At 63.1% G+C, this 13580-nt stretch overlaps 2 protein-coding genes across 4 annotated transcripts in view; both read right to left on the reverse strand.

The window, feature by feature from the left end:
- MTSS2 (MTSS I-BAR domain containing 2) overlaps positions 1–2373 on the reverse strand; it is a 3801-nt gene extending 1428 nt beyond the window's left edge. The window contains exons 1-3 of the mRNA XM_051629793.1: positions 711–2373; positions 211–272; positions 6–79 (exon numbers count right to left, since the gene is read on the reverse strand). Coding sequence (XP_051485753.1) covers positions 6–79; positions 211–272; positions 711–917 — 343 coding nt within the window. The 5' untranslated portion in view covers positions 918–2373. The remainder of the gene's footprint in view (positions 1–5; positions 80–210; positions 273–710) is intronic.
- A 5480-nt stretch (positions 2374–7853) lies between these two features.
- The window catches only part of VAC14 (VAC14 component of PIKFYVE complex), a 57708-nt gene continuing 51981 nt past the window's right edge, over positions 7854–13580 (reverse strand). The window contains exons 17-20 of one of the 3 annotated variants that reach the window (XR_007890553.1): positions 12646–12725; positions 11058–11208; positions 9030–9430; positions 8810–8898 (exon numbers count right to left, since the gene is read on the reverse strand). Coding sequence is in view for 2 of the 3 variants with exons in the window: in XM_051629222.1 (XP_051485182.1) it covers positions 8736–8898; positions 11058–11208; positions 12646–12725 (394 nt within the window). In the remaining variant the exon portion in view is untranslated. Of the gene's footprint in view, positions 9431–11057; positions 11209–12645; positions 12726–13580 lie in introns of all 3 variants that reach the window. The other 2 variants (XM_051629222.1, XM_051629223.1) reach the window with 2 other exon arrangements.

Here is a 13580-nt window from a genome sequence, read left to right on the forward strand (position 1 = left end):
CCTACCTCTGGTGTTGGTGGCCATGTCGGCCACTTTCTGGAAGGCATCCAGGAAGGCAACTGCGGCCAGCACCGTGGTCCTGGGGCAGAGACAGCGAGGGGGGGAGCTCAGAGGACACTGGGCAACCCCTTGAGGTGCCCATAGGGAAGTTGGGGGGTGGGGGGGGGTTGTTCCCTGTGTCCTGTCCCCCCCCCCCCCTCGGCCACTCACCTCAGCTGGGAGTGCAGCTTGGTGGCCTTCGAGTTGAAGTCCTCCCAGATGGGGTAGGAGCTCTGCAAGGAGGGAAGGGGACAGTGAGGGCCAGAGCTCCTTGTGTCCCCCCCCTGCCCTGCACCCACCACCACTGGGGGCTGGGCAAATCCCCTGGGATTTACTGGGAGGTGGGGCAGCGAGGTGGGCTGGGTGGTGGCTTCTCTGATGGCTAACCAAGGCTGAGCACAACCCTCTTCCCCCTTCCTGGGGTTTTCCCTTTCCACTCTGGCCACGCAGCCATGGAGCTCCTGGAGACCCCAGGGTTTTGGTGACCTCTTCCCCAAAGGGATGAAGGCACCTTGTGGCTTTGGGAGCTGGAGGGAAGGACAGGAGCTGGTGCACAGGCAAGCCTGGAGATCCTGGCCAGCAGCAGAGCCCAGCCTTCCTGTGCCCATGGCCTCCCCAGAGCAGTGATGGCCAAAACCTCCACGGTGGAGATCTCCAACCTCCATCCTCACCTCCCTAAGGCCTCTGAGAGCCCCAGGGTGGTCTGGGGACCCCCCCAGGCCTGAATGGGGTGCTTCTGGGGGGACAGGGACAGGACTCAGGTGCTGGGGAGGCCACCCCAGTGCCATCCTGATGCCATCCTGGTGAGGCCATTCCAGCAAGATCAGTCCCAGTGCCTTCCTGGTGATGCCATCCCAGCACTGTCCTGGTGCCACCATCCCAAGGAGGACATCCCAGCATTGTCCCAGTCCCGGCAAGATGTGTCCCAGCAGTGTCTTGGAGATGCCAGTCCCAAAGAGACCATCCCGGTGCCATCCCAGTGAGGCCAGTCTCAGCAACGCCAGCTCCAGTGTCACCCCAGCAGGCTCATCCTGGTGCCACCACACGGTGAGGCCATCCCAGTGCCAGCATCCCAGTGAGGCTGGTCAGCGTTGTCCTGGTGAGCTTAATCCTGCTGCTCTCTTGGTGACACCACCCCAGTGCCAGCCTGGCACGGCCAGTCCCAGTGTCACCATCCCAGTGAGGCTACCCAGGTGCCACCATCCTGGTGAGGCTGGTCCCAGAGCCACCACTCCAGCAGAGCCATCCCTGTGAGGCCAGTCCTGGTGCCACCATCCCGGCGAGGCCACCTTTCCCAGGTCAGTCCTGGTGCTCTCATCCCAGTGCCCACCATCCTGGTGCCACCATCTTGATGGAAGTGCTGGCGGGGGGGGGGTTTGGTGCTTGCAAACCTCTCTGGGGTGGCCAGCAAGGCTGTGCGAGGTGGGCACCAGAGCTGCCTGTGCTGGACGTGGGTCCCCATGCAACCCCAGGAGCTCGGTGGCACCTCCAGGGAGAGGGTTTGCAGGGAGGGGACACGGGACCAGCCCACGGTGGGGTTTGGGGACCGTGAAAGCCCCTGGGTTTGAGGATGCCCAGGGACTGCCACTGCTGCAGGGCAGGGCCACTGTCCCAGTGGCCACCACCCCCCCTGGCCACCCAGGGCAGGGTGAGTGGAGGCTCCTCCCAAACGAGGGGGCAAGTCACGATGCCCCCAAAACTCCTGGCAGGCAGGGGGAAGGCCTGGGGAGGAGGGACAATGAGGACAAGGACATGCCAAGGTCACCCAGGGACGCTGAGGCGCCAGGAATGAGGCTGGCTCGGGGACACTGCCAGCTTGGGGGGGCTGCCACCAGGCTCTGCTGCCCGAGTCCTCCCCGGTGGAGCCCAGGGGGGTGCCAAAAAAAGCCACCAGCACGAGGTCCCTCTGTCCCTCAGCTCAGGGCTCCCAGCCGTGGGACCTGGAGCGTGTCACCACCCTCACAAGGTGTCACTTTCTGGGGAGGGGACCCTTCCTTCCTGTCCCCAGCACCAGGACCCCCACAGGGCTGGGACCTGGGGACAGGGATGCTGCATCCCCAGGGGCCACCAGGCTGGGCAGGGGGTGAGCAGAGCCAGGAGGGGCTGGGTTTTTGTTGCTGTGGTCGCTTCCCTTTTTTCCTTATTTTTTTTCCTATTTCCCCCCCCTCCTCGATCTCCACGGGCACACGATGCCACTCTGAGGGGCTTCCCACCCCACCACCTCCCCGGGGGGGCTGCCACCAACTTGGGGGGGGGTGTGTGTGACAGCTCTGGGTCTGCCTCACCCCCCCTGCACAGCCTCAATGGTGAGGGGGAATGGGGAAACTGAGGCACAGGATGACACACACACCCCCCCCCCCCCCCATCACCCTCCTCACACCTCCAGGAGAGGGGTGAAGGCATCTAAGGGGGGGTTGATCATCCTGACCCCCTTCCCCACCAGCTGGGGTTGTCCCCACGGAGCCACCACCACCCCTCGAAGGGGTTAATCTCCTTTTTTCAGCAAGGTTGGTGGGTTGTGCTTTTTTTTTTGACCCCCCCCCCCCCCCCCACCCCCCTTTCCCCCCCCTTTGGCAACGACAGCATTGTCTGGCCTGGGCTGCAGCGAGAGGAGAGGAAGAGGAGGAAGAAGAAGAAGAGAGCTTTTGCCTCCCCCCCCCAAAAAAAAAACCACAACACCAAAACACCCCCCAAAAAAAACACCGGAGCTAAATCCCAACACCGGGAATTCCAGCCCCATCACCACCACCCTCCCCGAGATGGTCGCCTCCTCCCAGCTCAGCCCCCCCCCCCGCCAAAAATGTCCCCGTCCCTCCTCCCCCCGGCATCTTTTAATTCCAAAAAGAATCAAAAATCATGAAAAGCAACCCCAACACACACACACACACACCCCAAGGCTTTTTAAAAAACCACGAGCCCCCCCCATCCTGCTCCTGGGGAGGGTGGAGACGTTGTCCCCTCCTCCCCGGGTTGGGAAACTGGGATGGAGGAACCGAGGGACCTTTTTGTTCCCTTGGTGCGAACCCAAGCGGGTCCGGCAGGAAATCCAGGCTGGGGAGGGGGGGGGGGGGTTGGGGATGGGGGGGACACACACACACACACACATACATACACCCCCTGATGCCCCAGGAGGGCAGAGAGGAGCGATGGGGGGGGAGGATTGGGGGGGGGGGGGGGGGGCAGCGGCACCCGCCGTGGGGTGACACCAGATGTTGGGGGGCAGTGACATCCCCCCCCCCCGTGGGGCTGGGGTGACAGATCTGGGGCTGTGATTCCCAGCGTGGGGGCTGGTGCCCAATGTGGATCCCCCCCCCACATAACGCCCGGGGGGGGCTCCAGCACCCAGTGGGGTTCCGATACCCAGTATGGGGTTAATGGGGGGGGGTCCAGCACCCAGTGTCAGGCCCCACTATGGGGTCAAAAGGGGGTTCCAGGACCCAGTGCCAGGCTCTAATATCCACTATGGGGTTGATGGGGGGGCTGCAGCTCCCAGTACCAGGGTCCAGTACCCAGTATGGGGTTGATGGGGGGGCTGCAGCTCCCAGTATCAGGCTCCAGTACCCAGTGTGGGGTTAAAGAGGGGGCTGCAGCTCCCAGTACCAGGCTCCAGTACCCAGTATGGGGTTAAAGAGGGGGCTCCAGCTCCCAGTACCAGGGTCCAGTACCCAGTATGGGGTTGATGGGGGGGGCTGCAGCTCCCAGTACCAGCCTCCAGTACCCAGTATGGGGTTGATGGGGGGGCTGCAGCTCCCAGTACCAGGGTCCAGTACCCAGTATGGGGTTGATGGGGGGGGCTCCAGCACCCAGTATGGAGCCCTGATGTGGGGCTCCAATACCCAGTATGGGGTTAAAGGGACTCCAGAACCCAGTGCCAGGCTCCAGTTCCCAGCATAGGGCGGATGGGGGAGGCTCCAGCACCTGATGCCAGCTCTGATATGGAGCTCTAGCACCCAGTATGGGGTTAAAGGAGGGCTCCAGCACCCAGTGCAGGGCTCCAGTACCCAGTATGGGGCTAAAGAGACTCCAGAACCCAGTGCCAGGCTCCAGTACCCAGTATGGGGTTAAAGAGGGGGCTCCAGCTCCCAGTACCAGCTTCCAGTACCCAGTATGGGGTTGATGGGGGGGCTGCAGCTCCCAGTACCAGGGTCCAGTACCCAGTATGGGGTTAAAGAGTGGGCTCCAGCTCCCAGTACCAGCCTCCAGTACCCAGTGTGGGGTTAAAGAGGGGGCTCCAGCTCCCAGTACCAGCTTCCAGTACCCAGTATGGGGTTGATGGGGGGGCTGCAGCTCCCAGTACCAGCCTCCAGTACCCAGTATGGGGTTAAAGAGAGGGCTCCAGCTCCCAGTACCAGCCTCCAGTACCCAGTATGGGGTTAAAGAGGGGGCTGCAGCTCCCAGTACCAGGCTCCAGTACCCAGTATGGGGTTAAAGAGGGGGCTCCAGCTCCCAGTACCAGGCTCCAGTACCCAGTATGGGGTTAAAGAGGGGGCTCCAGCTCCCAGTACCAGGCTCCAGTACCCAGCGTGGGGTTGATGGGGGGCTCCAGCTCCCAGTACCAGCCTCCAGTACCCAGTATGGGGTTAAAGAGGGGGCTTCAGCTCCCAGTACCAGGCTCCAGTACCCAGTATGGGGTTAAAGAGGGGGCTCCAGCTCCCAGTACCAGGCTCCAGTACCCAGTATGGGGTTAAAGAGGGGGCTCCAGCTCCCAGTACCAGGCTCCAGTACCCAGCGTGGGGTTGATGGGGGGCTCCAGCTCCCAGTACCAGGCTCCAGTACCCAGTGTGGGGCTGGTGGGGGGACTGCAGCTCCCAGTACCAGCCTCCAATACCCAGTATGGGGTTGATGGGGGAGTCCAGCTCCCAGTACCAGCCTCCAATACCCAGTATGGGGTTGATGGGGGGGCTGCAGCTCCCAGTACCAGCCTCCAGTACCCAGCGTGGGGCTGGTGGGGGGGGCTGCAGCTCCCAGTGCCGGGCTCCGACACCCGACACGGAGCCGCGATGCCCAGCTGGGGGGGCTGGGGGGGGGTTTGATGCAGAACCACGGAGCCCGATCCCGGCCGGTCGGTGCCCGGTGGCGGGGTCTGGCTGCCCGCACCCCGTACCCGGCGGTGGAGGTTTTTGGGGGTGGGGGGGGGGGGGAGGGAAGCGCTGTCACGACAGCTGCCCGGGGGCGGTGGAGAGGGGGGGTGGGGGGGTGTGAGTGTGTATAGAAAGGGGTGTGGGGGGGGTGTCCCTACCTTCATGTCGTTGATGATGGCTTGGAAGAGGCCGCCGAGGGCCCCGCACTCCTTCTCCGCCGTCTCCATCGCGGCGCTGCGGCAGCCCCGGGGCGGGGGGCTCCGCCGGGGGAGCCCGCGGGCCGGGCCGGGCTCAGCGGCGGCGGAACGGCCGAGGGGGCGGGCGGGGAGCGGCGGGCATCGCCCCCCACCCTCCCTCCCTCCTCCCTCCTTCCCTCCCTCCTGCCTCCCTCCCGACCCTCCCTCCCGGGGGCTGCGCGGATCCGCCGCTCCCGCCCCCCCCCCCCCCGCCCAACTCCAGCCTTCAACCTCCCTCCTCCTCCTCCTGCTTCACCCCCCCCCCCCCCCGGAGGCGGGACGGGGCGGGATCTGCGCGGCACATGCGCGGGATGGTGGGGGGGGGGATGTTAGGGGGGGTGGTCGGGGGGTATCCGGAGGATGCGGGGGTGGGAGGGGCTCGAGGATGCACCGGGAGCTGCTAGAAAGGGGGGGGGGGGGGGGGTGGAGCAGCCCCGAGGGATGCTCGGGGTGGGGGGGGGGGGACACACACACGGAGGATGAGGTGGGATGTGGGGGGGCGGCGGGGGGGGGTCTCCAGGAGGTGCTGGGAGGGGTGGGGAAGCAGCCCCGGGAGCCCAACCCCTCGGGGGGGGGGGGCGGGGTGGGACAGACGAAGGATGAGCTGGGATGCTGGGGTGGGGGGGCTCTGGGATGAGCTGGGATGCTGGGGGGGACTGGGATGAGCTGGGATGCTGGGGGAGCTCTGGGATGCTGAGGGGGCTCTGGGATGAGCTGGGATGCTGGGGGGGGCTCTGGGATGAGCTGGGATGCTGGGGGGACTCTGGGATGAGCTGGGATGCTGGGGGGGGGCTCTGGGATGAGCTGGGATGCTGGGGGAGCTCTGGGATGCTGAGGGGGCTCTGGGATGAGCTGGGATGCTGGGGGGGACTCTGGGATGAGCTGGGATGCTGGGGGAGCTCTGGGATGAGCTGGAATGCTGAGGGAGCTCTGGGAGGGGAAGGGTCTCAGGAAGCAGCCCCAGGACCCCCGAGGGATGCTCGGGGAGGGGAGGGGGGGGCACACGGAGGACGTGCTGGGATGTGGGGGGATTTGGGGATGTTCGAGGAGCTGCTCGGGAGCTCCAGGATTGCAGCAGAGGGAGCCCAGAGGGATGCTCGGGGATGCAGGGACTGCGGGGGGAGCCCCACGGGTGGGGGCAGCAGCGGGGTTTGCTCTCGGGGTGTGTGTGGGGGGAACCCCCCAAGGGTTGAAGTGCGGAGTTGGGGGGGGGGGGGACCCCCGCTGCGTGCTCAGGGGTGCTGGGTCAGCAGCAGAACGTGACGGTGACCCCTGGAAGTGCCGGGGGGTGGGTGGGGGTGTGTGATGATCTGGCTCTGTTGAGGGCTGTTGGGACCCCCCCCCAGACCCTTCCCCACCCGGGACAGGCCTGGGGGGAGGCTCTGCAGGCACCCACCTCGGGGGGGGCTCTGCAGGCACCCACCTCGGGGCGGGCTGGAGTTCGAACACCCTCCGGGGGTGACAAGAGGGTGACAAGACCCTGCAGCTCCGCAGGGTCTGACAGCACCAGATCACCAGGGAGAGCCGTGGGAAACGCAGGGCCAGCAATCCCAGCCCTTGTCCACGGCCATCCCGGACCCCCTTGGGATCTGGGGGGGTGGGGGAGCAAGGTGTGGGGGGGGTCGCTCAGCCTGAGCCACCAACCCCCCCCGCCTCACCCCATCCAAAGCCACCCTGATCCCCTGCCTGTGCTGCCCCGGTGGCTCCGCTGGTGCTGCTGGTCAAGAGCCACCCATCAGGAAACGATTACAGCTCCAGCTCCAGCAGCCGCCTGGAATTTCTCCCCATAATCCCAGTCCCTCCAGGCTGGAAAGGAGCTGCTCGTGGGCAGGAATTCCAGTAGGAGCCGCGGGCAGAGCCCTGCGACAGGCACCAACGTCCCAGCAGGACTTGGGGACAAGCAACAGGGACCCATCCCACCCCCCAAGCTGTCGGTGGGGCTGGGGGAGCCCATCCTGAAGGTCTGGCTGGTCCAATGAACCCGCCGTGACCGGGGTTGGAAAAGTCCTTTTCCCGGGAATGCCAGGAATGTCTTGATCCCGGGCCCAGGCAGAGCTGCTGCTGCTGGGGGAACCCGCTGCCAGGCTCCCCAGCTCTGCTGCAAACACACCAGGAACCAGCCCAGCTCCACAAATTCCTCCACCTGGTTGTTTTTTTCCCACCCCCGGGAACAGGTGGGGGGTCATCAACGTGCTGGGGAGGAACCCACCCCCCGGAATTCCAGCAGTGCCAGGGGATGGGGTGAAGGCAGCAGGGAGCCAGGGCCAGGAAAACCCCTGTCACTGCGGTTTGGTGACCGTGGCCTGCAGGAATTTGGGAGCTGGTGGGTTGTTTTTTCTCCTCTTCCTGCTGGGAAGAGGAGCTAAGGAGGAGAAGCCCTGCTGGCCAAGCCAGCCAACGTGGCAGGGCTTGGGGGGGGGTTCACGGAGCAAGATGCTCAAGCCCTTCCCCTGCAGGTTTTTGGGGCTGGATCCATCAGGAGCCCAGCTAGCAGGAATGGTTTGCTCTGCATTTATTTGATGATGGGGAGTTTAAGGTAGGAACAAAGAGTCAAGTCCAGGACTGGGTGTCAAGGGGGTCCCCACCACCCCCCCGCTGCCCTGGGTGCTAGTTGGGAGTTCAGGCTGTGCCACCATCCATGCCAAGAGCTGGGGAGGGGGTGTGTGTGGGGGGAAACCCAGCACCACGCAGAGGAGTGGGAATCCCTGGGTGAGATGCTGCCAGCAGCCTGTGGGTGGGAGCCAGGGTGGCCCAGGGGTGGCCAGTGACCCCCTGAGCTTGTGTGCCAGGGTGGGAGGCCAGGGCCTGCTCCTGTCTTCCCATCCCCTCTGGTCTGGCTGGCAGGAGGCTGAGCTCAGCTGACAGTCACGGGGAAGGCATTAAGCAAGGGGGAGTTTCCTTGTCCTGTTGCAAGAGAAGATGAGGTGCCTCCCCCCCCCCAGCCCCTTTCCTCTTCCAACCCTTCCCTGCATCCACGGCAGAAGGTTCCACACAACCATGGCAGACAGTTCCCCACATTCACAGCAGAAGGTTCCCCTCATCCATGGCAGAAGACTCCCCACACCCATGGCAGAAGGCTCCTCACACCCATGGCAAAAGGCTCCTCACATCCATGGCAGAAGGCTCCTCAACATCCACAGCAGGTTCCCCATATCCATGGCAGAAGGTTCCCCACATCCAGGGTAGAAGGTCCCTCACATCCACATCAGAAGGTCCCCCCACCACCCACGCAGCAGGGAGGAAAACCAGCCCCTCACCCTCCTCCCCTCTGCCATTAAACCCACCACGTCCCTCCGGTGACCAGCAACCGGTGTCCCAGTCCCCTGGTCCCTGCCCCAGCAACCATGCACACCCATGGCTGCCACCACGGGGGGGCTGCTCAGAGGACCACCCTCCTGTCCAGCTGCTCTGCCCGCCCTGCTCGCTGGTGTCGGGCTTCCAGGTGCTTGTTTTGGACCTTCTCAAAGTGCTGCAGCAGCTCCGTGTAGTCGATGTTGGGGGCTGACGTCCTCTTGAAGCTGGTGCTGGGTTTGGTGCTGTCCCTGTGGAGAAGCAGGAAGAAAGTGAGGGCAGGGAGGGGGCAGGAGGTGCCCGTGCCCTGGGTATCCAGCACGGGCAGCACCCTAGGATGGCAGAATTAGAATCAAGAGGATCATTAAAGGTTGGAAAAGACCTCCAAGATCAGCCAGTCCAACTGTCAAACACGTCCGTGCCCTCTAAACCGTGTCCTGAAGTGCCAGATCTCTAGGTTTTTGGAACATCTCCAGGGATGGTGACTCCACCACTGGCCTGGGCAGCCTGTTCCAATGCTTGACTGCTCCTTCGGGGAAGAAGTTGTTCCCAAGATCCAATCTAAACCTCCCCTGAGGCCGTTTCCTCTTGTTGCATCACTTGTTCCTTGGGAGCAGAGACCAACCCCCCTGGCTCCAACCTCCTCTCAGGCAGCTGCAGAGCCAGCAGGTCTCCCCTCAGCCTCCTTGTCTCCAGGCTGAAGCCCCTCAGGTCCCTCAGACACTCCTCCTTGTTCTCCAGATCCTTCACCATTCCCTTCTCTGGCCACACTCCAGCAACTTCCTGAAGAAGCCAAGCCCACCACATCCTTGTGATCCCATGAAACACCCTCAGAGCCTCATTTCCTCCCCTCAAAGGCACAAGACAAAAGCCCCAGAAGTCCTGGGATAGGAGAGAGGGGACAAGGGACACCTTCCTCAGCCCCCTGACCTCCTTTGGGGGAGGTTTTAACCCTGTGTCCTCCCCCCTGTCCCAACCCATTCCAGCCAAAAGCAGCCAGAAAGGATACCAGGCACCACGTGCCTCAGTTTCCCTGCCTGATTTTACAAGCTGGGGGGGGGGAAATATCTGTGTGCTTTGGGACAGAGGAGGGCTGGTGACAGTGGGGACATCCCCAGGGGGATGAGCATCGGGGTTGGAGCTCCAGGGAGCCCACAAATGGGGCTTTTTTGGCTCCCTGGAGCTCCAACCCCAGGTGCTCATCCCCCCAAAAAGCCATTCCCACGTGAAGGAAGGTGGGAATCAACCCCAGGACACCCACTGGAGACACGGGGGGGGGGTTGTGAGAAGTCCAAGGGAGGATGGCAGGTGGCTTTGGAGCCCCCATGTCCCCTGAGGGGGGGACAGGGGGTGGGGGCAGCTGGGGTTGGGCTGTTAGGAAAAAGCTTCGGTGTTTGAAGGAATGTAGGTCAGAGTTAATCAGATGCTCAGGCCGTCTGACAGCTCGGGTTGCTTGGGGAAAAAAAAACAACAACAACAACCCCATAAAACCCACTACCAGGGGCTAAAAGATGGGGGGGGGAGGAAGGGATAAACACAACACCCCCCCCCCCCCAACAACAACCCCCTCCATTAAAATCGGTGGGTCCAAAGCTCAGCACCCCAGGGCCAGGAGGGATAAAAAAGCCAACCCAGGGGAGCAGTGAATTCAGAAACCTGCCCATCCTGGGAGAGCTGCTTTTTTGTTCCCAGGGCTTTGCAAAGATCCAGCTTGTGATCATCAGCTTCCCCCCCCCCACCCCCCCATCCCTTGCTCCTTAAGAGCTGGGAGAGTAAATCCCCACAGCAGCTCCTCATCACCCCCCCAAAGCTGGGAGATGGGGGGGGATTTTGGATGCTCCCCAGGGAGATGCTGCCCTCCCACACCAAAACAACCCAAAACCCACCCCCCCAAAAAAGCCAGGGGTGGGGATGGAGCAGCCAACCCCAGAGCTGCACGGGGTGACAGGGTGTTTTGGGTGCTGTGAAGGTTGGTCTGCCTTGGGGGGGCTGCTTTGGGAGCACCCCCAGGCTGCCAGCTTCTCTCTCTCTCTCTCTCCCTCTCTGTAAACCTCCTTCCCAGCTCTGCTGGTTTCCATAGCGACCTCACAAGTGAAATTTTCCATCCCGGATGCCAAATGCCTGTGGATGAGGCACAGCCCTCCCAGGGTTACCAAATATAGACACAAAAAAAAAACCCACACCAACATCCCCCCCCCCACCCCCCCAACTCCCTGAAGCCAAAGCTCCGGGGCCGTGGGGTGAGGAGCAGCCGCCGAGAAGCCACCGTGGGGTGGAAAAGGTGGGGGAGGTTGGGGTGGGAGATCAGTGGGGCTGAGGGATGGTGGAGCTGGTGGGTGTGTGTGGGGAGCTGGGAGTGTCCAACCCTGATGGCAGAGGTCCTGCAGAGCTCCATCCTGCTGGGACTTACGCAGCCTGTAGGAGCTCGGGGTTGGGGACGCACTGGAGGCGGTGGGAGAGGAGCTGGAAGGCGCTGCTCTGGGGCAGCAGCATCAGGAGCCCGTAGAGAGCCTTGATCAGGTAGGGGTTGTTCTTCACATCCAGCAGCTGCAGGCGGAGGTCTTGGGAGAGGAGAAGAAGAGGGTGAAATGCATTTGGTCACCAGGCCGCCCCAACCCCGCAACGGCAGGTTCCTCCCAACCCTTCTTGATGGGAAAGACTCTGCCAGACGAGCCCAGGGGCACCCACAGCTTCTCCCCTGCCATGAAATCATCCATTTTTGTCCACCACACAGGCCAGAAGGCCCTCTCCTCACATCAGCTGGGGAGGGGGACAGCAGCTCCCCAGCCTCCCATCCCTGCTGCTGCTCATCCCCCTGCCTGAGAGAACACAGGTGAAACACGAGGTTGCTCCTCAGCTTCTACAGACTTAGCAGAAACGCCTTCCAGGAGGGTGAGGGGGGCTGGGTGACACCCTCCTGGGATCCTCTCTGGAGTGGAAGGGATCCTCTCTGCTTGGTGCTGATGGGTATGTCTGCTGGGCCGTGGTGTTGCACAGGGGAAGCCACCCTCCATGGTGCTCAGGGGTGGAAGGGCCTCCTGGTGCTCTGCCAACAGCCAAGGTCCCACCAGGGGCAGCCCAAGGGATGGGGTGAGAGGTCCCCACCCCAGCATCTCACCTCTTGGTTGTCACTAGCACCTCTGGTGTCTCCCTGCAAAGGGACCCACGCCCTGGGATGATGCTCAGCGGGGGGACATGTCTGTTCCCCCACCCTGAGACTTGGAGATTAAGGTGATGGGGAATGCTCAAGGAACTGTCTGAAGCCACGGAAAACCACCACATGGTGGGCAAGTCATCCTTGGGATGAGGCACAGGGTGCCATGGGAGAGAGTGTGATCAAAGGCCACCCCCCAGCTCCACTGCCCAGCTGCTCTAACCAGCTTCCTCCAAAAATTCTCCAGCCCCTGGACCTACACATGTCCCCCCCCCCTGCAAGTCCTTTCCAGGACATCTCCCAACACCCTCAAAACCCAGCTCCACCTCCAGGGAGAAGGAGCCCAAGGGCACCCAAATGCCATCACCCCACCACGTTCCCCCTGTCCCCATCCCAGCTCCCACCACCCCCAAGCCCCTGGGACAGTGACCCACTGCTGGGAGCAGCTCTGGCTTTTTGTACATCTTTCTTCTCCACTTCCAGAACAAAACAAAACCCAAACCACCCTTTTTTCTCACTTAGGGCCCCAGCAGCACCCATGATGCCACCCCGTGTCCCCAAGGGGTGGCCCACGTGGCTCCCCTCATCTGACACCCCACTGGAGCTGCTTGCTGTGGTCCAAGCTCACCCCCAACCCTTTGTTTGGGGATCTAGGGGAGGGGTTTTGAGCTTCCCCCCCCGACCTGCTGCCAGCCCCTGTGGGCATCTCCAGCACCGGGCAAACCTCCCAGCAAGAAGTCTCCTCACTTCTTCGGGTGGAGGAGCAGGGAGGGGACACACCAGGGTGGGAGATCACCAAGGGCCACCCCATCATCCCCCAGGCTGGGCTCCCCTTCCTCCTTACAGGTGAAGATGGGGCACTCGATGAGCTGCACCAGCTTGTCCACCTCGGTGAGGAAATCCACGGTGACCTCCAGGTCCCCGCTGGAGGCGGCGGTTAAGGATTGTCACCTTGGGAAAGAGGGTGGCCCTGGCAGCAGCAGATGGCTGACCCGGGTGAGGCTGGGATGGTGGAGGACAGCTCTGCCAACTGCTCCTCTGGGAAGCCAGCCCAGCCCAAAGGGCTGCGGGGAGGCCAAGGGATGATGGAAGAGGAGGAGCTGGCAGGGACGGGGAGCCAAAGGCAGGCTGCCCAAAGAGCCAGCAGCTCGCCAAGGCCTGGGCAGGCAGGGGGATGGTGGGAGGGAGGACTTCACAGAGTGAGGGGGGGGGTTGGAAGGGACCTCTGGAGACCACCTGGTCCAACCTCCCTGCTAGAGCAGGGTCACCTAGAGCAGATCCCACAGGTGGGTTTGGGATGTCTCCAGGGATGGGGACTCCACCACCTCCCTGGGCAGCCTGGCCCAGGGCTCTGTCACCCTCACAGGAAAGAGGTTTTTCCTCATGTTTAACTTGGCCCTCCTGTGCTCCAGTTGGTGCCCACTGCCCCTTGTCCTGTCACTGGACACCCCTGAGTCCGGCTCATCCTCCTGACACCCCCCGTAGAGACTGATCAGCACTGATGAGGACCCCCCACCCCTCAGTCTCCTCTTCCACCCCCCTGCCCACAGGCACAGCCTGGAGGTCCCCCAGGAAAAAGGGCAGGAAAGGAGCCTGAGGGAATTCCTGAGGGGATCCCCAAGGCCTGCAGACCCCAGGCAGGACCTGCACCATGCCTGGTTCCTCATCAGGACAGGAGGCCAAAGCCCTGGTCTTCCTGGGAGGAAGAGGATGCTGAGCAGCCTCCCAGCCTGGGCAGGGGAAGGTCAGGCCTGGCTCTGCCAGTGCTTCCCACTTTTT

This window comes from Apus apus, chromosome 11 (assembly GCF_020740795.1).
Source record: "Apus apus isolate bApuApu2 chromosome 11, bApuApu2.pri.cur, whole genome shotgun sequence".
Lineage (NCBI taxonomy): Eukaryota > Metazoa > Chordata > Aves > Apodiformes > Apodidae > Apus > Apus apus.